This window comes from Myotis lucifugus, unplaced genomic scaffold, assembly GCF_000147115.1.
Source record: "Myotis lucifugus unplaced genomic scaffold, Myoluc2.0 scaffold_680, whole genome shotgun sequence".
NCBI lineage: Eukaryota > Metazoa > Chordata > Mammalia > Chiroptera > Vespertilionidae > Myotis > Myotis lucifugus.
In genome coordinates, this window is record NW_005871728.1 from 25,713 (window position 1) to 31,648 (window position 5,936).

The following is a 5,936-nucleotide window of genomic DNA, read 5'->3' on the forward strand; positions in this document are numbered from 1 at the left end:
CCCCACCATACACTCTATCCCCTCCTCTTGCTTTATGTTTATTCATAACACTTTGCTCTCTCGGACACTGTCTGCATATTGTCTCCCTCATCTACATGTGAGCTCGAGGCGTGTGGAGACAGTGTGGCTCAGGGCTGCACAATGGTCCATAAATGAAGCCAATAAACAGTGAGCCCTGTCACATCTGCTGGGTGATTGAATGAAGGGCATCCTGGGGACCTGTGGGTGAGTCACTTATTCCTGCCTCCTCCTGAGACCCGGGGCTGCACAAGGTCAGACAGAGGATGAGGGGCCGGCAAAGGGGGCCAGGTAGGGGGGGCCACGAGGTCACAAGGAAACCAGGAGGAGTGAGTCACAGCAGGACAACCTGGGGGCCCAGAGGGGAGGTCAGTGTGGACGCTGCTGAGAAGCAGGTGAGGTGGGACAGGGAAGGGTCCATTGAATTAAACTGGGCAACAGAAGGTCCTTGGCCTGGACAGGAGCAGGGGTCTCACCCGAGGATCCAGCTCCACGCTCTCCCCAGGCTGCGGGTCCTTCACAGAAGCATCTGCTGGGGCAGAACGGGGGTGTGTCTCCTGGCAGGTCCCCAGGATCTCAGGGCTGCAGACCCCGCCTGCTCCCAGATGGGCCACTAACCCAGGATGAGGTGCAGAGCCAGGTCACTCAGTGTGGATCTCAGTCCTTCTCACCCCCCACCCCCAGCCTCCCAGCCCATCTCCTCCCCGATCATCCCCTGAAATCCCTGTCTCCCCTCCCCCAGGGCAGCTGTCTCTTCCTCTCACAAAGAGCCTCTTCTTGGGCGTCCAAAGCTGGGCCGGAGCTGTGGGAGGAGAGAGGAGTGTGAGGGGCAGAGCTGGGCCATGGGTAGTAGAGGTCTCGGGTATTTGTGGCAGGAATTACCTGTTCTGTGGGCCTCTGTCCTTGCCCTTGGGGTGTGTGGTTCCTGCAGGAGGTTGGACATGAGCTCCTCTCAGGGCTGGTCCAGATAGACAGAATCAGCCCTGGGAATGGGACCCCTCCCCCTGTGATTCCACAGGTAAAAGGGAAAATGTAACACACACGTGTGCATATGTTTCATGAGATTCAAAACGATGAAAGATGACTTGTATTTGTGCTGAGATTGTTTTCTTTCTATATTTCCTGATTTCAAAATCTCAAGAAATCCTTTTCTCAGCTGACCTTCTCCATCTATTTGGTTTTCCTGTGGCAGGTGCTCTGAGCCCCCGTTCTGTGAAGCAGGTTACCCCATTCTCTACTCACGTGAAGTCCTGTCTTTGCTCTGACATCGGTTTCGGAGAAGGAGGAACAGAAGGACAGAGAGCAGCAGGAACAGGGCTACAAAGACCCCGATCAAGATGTACAGTTCCCATATGGGACCTAGGACATGAGGACATCATGAATGAGCCAATGATAACATTTAATGAGCACCTACTGTGTGTGAGGCACATGCTGGGGTCTTTCCCTTATCTCCTCTCACTACACAGCAGTTATGCACCAGGGATTTCTGACCCCACCACCCACTTCACTGAGTCTCAGAGAGGTTAATCACATGTCCCAGGTCACCCAGCCTGGACGGGGAGGGGCTGGGACTGGAACCCGGGAATGTGGGTTCCCTATGCTGTCTTCACACTGCCCGCCACCAACCTCCCAGGTGGACAGCAGCTCTTGCTATGGGCTCCTCCTCTGCAGGGGCCTATCTAAGTCTCATCTGGAGCTGAGGGTCCTTCCTCATTACCCGCCCCCAGCACAGCAGGGACAGGAGGGGCAGTGTGGGCTGGACTGTGGGTCTCTCCCCCATCCATCCCCACCCTGCAGGCCCTGACACCCCTTGGGAAGGTCAGGCTGGGCTGGGGGCTCTGCCTTCCTGAGCTCTGTGAGGCCCTTATGTCACCTCATCTCCCAGCAGCCTGTGAGCAGGATGGGACCAGGGAGGAGCAGACAGGAACCCGACACTCAGAGGAGAGAAGGGACCGCCCAGCCCCACAGCAGGAGCAGCAGAGCCTGGAGCTGAGCCAGGGCTGACCCACCCTGTTTCCTCCTCTGAGCTGAGCCTGAGCTGAGGGGTAGGACTGGGTGCCCGGACCCTTGTCCTGCCTGTCCCTCCCTGTACAATGTCACCGTCACTGAGACAGAGGGGACAGGCCCCATAACATCACGTCCTGGGGGATTCCCTGTGAGGCCCTCTCCCAGGAGGTCAGGGACAGAACCGACAGGACATCTAAGCTCTGGACAAGGATTCTCTCCTTTTACACCTGGAGACACTGAGGTGCAGACAGGGGAAGGGCGTGTCCAAGTGAGAGACTTCAGAGGGGCCTGAATCCCTTGTAGCTCAGCCTCTGTCCATACAGAGGTTCCTACCTCCCCACAGACCCCCTCACTTACCCATCTGCGTGCCTGACCCTGTGGGTGGGAGAGACCGATCCTTAGAGCCTTCTGGGATGAGGATGGGGCAGGAGGGGTGGGGGCTGTCATCTCCCCACAGGAGCTCAGCTCCCATACCCAGCCTGTGACCTGACATCTCCCTCTGCCATGACCACCCCACCCATCACTGCCTCTGACCCTGGGACTCCCCGCCCCCCTGGGACACAAGCCAGTCCTTGAGGATCTGGGTCACTCGAACCCCTGACAGACTCTCAGGACTTGCTGGGTGGGCTATGCTCCCTCTGAGCAGAGCTCCCCAGGACTCACCAGCTGTGGAGGTGGGCATTGTGGGTGGGGGGCTGGGGCCTCCAGAAGGTTCTGGAAATGAGGACAGGAAGAGGGTGAGAGGCTTGGGCTGAGCCTGGACTGATTTCACACAGACACCCTCTTCCATCTGTGCTGTAGCCGCTGAGACCCTTCCACTGCTTCAGTATCCAAGTGAGGGGAAGAGAGTGGAGGGGCTGGGAAACCTCTAAGGAAAACATATCCTAAGGGTGACCATCCCAAGAGACCCCCTCTCCCTTTCAGCCCATATTCTGCTGGTGACAGGACCCTGAGCTGACACCTCAGTGCACAGGGTCAGGGGCCCTCACCTGAGACCAGGAGCTCCAAGGACTCACTGGGGAGTGACAGCAGGTAGGGGAAGCTGCTTTGTGAGCTGTAGCACCTGTAGGTGCCCCCATGGGCTGAGGTCACAGGGCTCATGGAGAACTCTGCCTGGGACTGCTGAGATCCATCCTTTAATCTCAGACGAAGCGGAGGATCGGCTGCCCCCTCCTTGGACAGAAGGAACGTGTCCCTCGGGCTCTGTGACTGACACCTCAGGGTCACGTTCTCTCCTGAGGCCACCCTAGGGCCTGGCTGCACCGAGAGGGAGGGTCTGTCAAGCAGGTGTCCTAGAGAGAGGGAGGGAGGGTGAGGGCTGCCTGCCCACCTTGTTCTGACGTGAGTCACTAGTCCTCTCTCTGAGGACCCTACTCTCTGTCTGTCTTTGTTTCTCTGAGTCTCCTCCTCTGCCCTCCCCATCCTGTCTCTCTCTGTCTCTCTCCCTCCCTGGGCCCTGCACTGTCATTCTGGCCTCACCGCCTGAGACCCCAGCAGGGCCTGTGCAGAGTTTGGTCCCTGAGTGAACCCACTGGCTCCTCACCTGCCACCAGGATGTCCAGGGGGTCACTGGGGGCCGACCACTCAGAGGAGAGGTTGTATCCACCGTAGCATCTGTACCGGCCCCCATGGGAGCTGCTCACAGTGTCCAGGGGGAAGTGGGCCTGAGCGAGCCCAGCCTGGGGCTGCAGGACAAGGCTCTCGGGGAGGTCCTGTCCCCCCTCCTTGTGCAGAGCGAATCTGTCATAGCCAACATCAGAGCAACACTGGAGGGTCAGGCTCTGTCCAGGGGCCACGATGGGGCCCTGATGGCTCAGGAGAGAGGGCTTCCCAGACTCACCTGGGGAGACCAGAAATGAATTACAGGGGATGCTGCTCCCATAAACCCCATTCTCTTGGCCTGTCCACAGGTCTCACTGTCTCTCTCCATGTCTCTGGCCCAGGTGCCCCTGTACCCACCTCACCATCTCCCATGGGGCTCCACTCACAGCAAAGATGCCAATTATGTATCCAGGGCCTCAATCCTTTGATGAAACAATAATGGGACTTACCTGGAACCAGGAGCTCCAGGGCATCACTGAGGAGTGAACACATGTTGGGTCTGTTCCTGTAACAGCCATAGCATCTGAACCTCCACTTCTGTTTGGGGGTCACAGTGCCAACAGGGAACAGGGCCTGGTATTGACCACTTGTCTGTGGCTGTGAGTCCTGGGTCCTGGAGAACCGGTGATCTCCTTCCTTAGTCAGAATGAATGTGTCAAATCCCTCCCATGAGCCACACTGGAGGGTCACTTTCCCTCCTGAGGTCAGGACAGGGCTTGGCAGGGCTGAGAGGCTGGGTGTGCTGGAGGATCCTAGGAGAGGAGGAGGCAGCATGGTAAATGGGGCTTACACCTCCCTCATGTCCCCCAGGGCTGGGCTGTGAGAGGGAGACACCGTGAAATCAGACCCCCTTCCTTAGGGCACAACCTGAGGCTGGGACCCCTGAGTGTCCTCTCACCTGTCACCACCAGCTCCAGGGGGTCACTGCGCTCTGACTGGCCACTGGGACTGTGATAGGAACAGCTATATCTCCCTGCATCAGGCTTTGTCATGTGTGTGATGGAGAACTTGGCTCTGTCCCCGGGATCCAGTGTCTTCTGTTGGTACCACGATGCTGGGCTTCCCTCTTTATACAGTCGGTACTCCTCAGCCCTTGGGGTCCCCTGACACCAGATGGTCACGGAGCTCCCCCAGGGGATCACATCACCTTGCTCAGCCCAGATGGTGGGTTTGGGGAGGGTCCCTAAAAGGAAACCAGAGGCTGCTTTACAAAGACCTTCCCACCCTCATCCCCAGCTCAGCCCAAGACACTCTCACTTTATCACCTCATCCCAGGACCTCTGTGCTCCCTGCTGAGCCCCAGGGGTGAAGTAAGAGGAGGGACATGGAGCCTGGGGAGGACTCACCTGCCTGCACATGGGTCCTCTGGTCCAGACTCAGCCCTGGAAGAGAGTCCCTGTGAGAGATTTGCACCCGGAGGTCTCAGCTGATTCCCTTTCCATTAAGGCCCCATCCACTTGGACTGCTTGAGCCTGACGTACCCCATGAACAAGGGGGTGTAAACACCCTGCCCTTCCTCCAGCTCTCCCTTCTGCCTTCCCTCCCCATGTCCACAACTGACCGAGGCAGAGAAGAGCAGAGAGGATGGACGTCATGGCGTCTGCTCTGAGGGCTCCTGCTCTGCAGATGGAGGAGGCCTGGGCCTGAAGGACAGAGACGCACAGGATGTGGTGGGTCCGGAGCTGCTTCCGCCTTCTGGGTTTTCACAGCTGCGGACCCACAGCCAAGGGAGGACCCCGCCCTGGGCCTGGTTCTGCATCTCCCCCGGATGAGGGCTGAGGGGGAGACAGGTTCTCAGGTCTCACCTGATCCTCAGGGTCTCATGTGTCCGATGGTCTGACTCCTGCTCTGATAGGGCGGGACCCAGGTTCTGGTCCTGATCCTCCTCTGAGAATCTGGCTCTGAACAGCCCAATTGGACAATGACCACGGCTCTTGAGGGAACTCATTAATAATAGACTCTGCTGATCAGTTTCCCAGTGGCCTCAGCATTTCCAAGACTCCCTGGTTCAAGGGTCCTGGTAGGTTCCCATCCCTGCCAACCCTTCATGTTTCCGGCCTTTTTAATTTTCATTATTCAGTGTAAGTTTTGGTACCACCCTGTGGATTGATGCACATTTACTCCTTCAATGACTTATAAAGCTCAGCACCTTTTATTTTAAAAAATTGGTTTTTTTACTCCTCACCTGATGGTATTATTTCCAATGATTTTTAGAGAGGATGGAAGGGAGAGAAGGAAGGAGAGAGAGAGAGAGAAAGACAGAGAGACTGAGAGAGAGAGAGAGAGAGAGAGAGAGAGAGAGAGAGAGA

The 5,936-nt window shown here is 57.3% G+C and overlaps 1 protein-coding gene across 1 annotated transcript in view; it reads right to left on the minus strand.

Annotated features, from left to right (window-relative positions):
• LOC102442211 (leukocyte immunoglobulin-like receptor subfamily A member 6) overlaps nucleotides 1-5,222 on the minus strand; it is a 7,232-nt gene extending 2,010 nt beyond the window's left edge. Inside the window, exons 1-9 of the mRNA XM_023746446.1 lie at nucleotides 5,189-5,222; nucleotides 4,974-5,009; nucleotides 4,526-4,810; nucleotides 4,077-4,379; nucleotides 3,569-3,865; nucleotides 3,015-3,317; nucleotides 2,689-2,739; nucleotides 1,261-1,377; nucleotides 495-550 (exon numbers count right to left, since the gene is read on the minus strand). Coding sequence (XP_023602214.1) covers nucleotides 495-550; nucleotides 1,261-1,377; nucleotides 2,689-2,739; nucleotides 3,015-3,317; nucleotides 3,569-3,865; nucleotides 4,077-4,379; nucleotides 4,526-4,810; nucleotides 4,974-5,009; nucleotides 5,189-5,222 — 1,482 coding nt within the window. The remainder of the gene's footprint in view (nucleotides 1-494; nucleotides 551-1,260; nucleotides 1,378-2,688; nucleotides 2,740-3,014; nucleotides 3,318-3,568; nucleotides 3,866-4,076; nucleotides 4,380-4,525; nucleotides 4,811-4,973; nucleotides 5,010-5,188) is intronic.
• Between the last annotated feature and the right edge of the window lie 714 nt (nucleotides 5,223-5,936).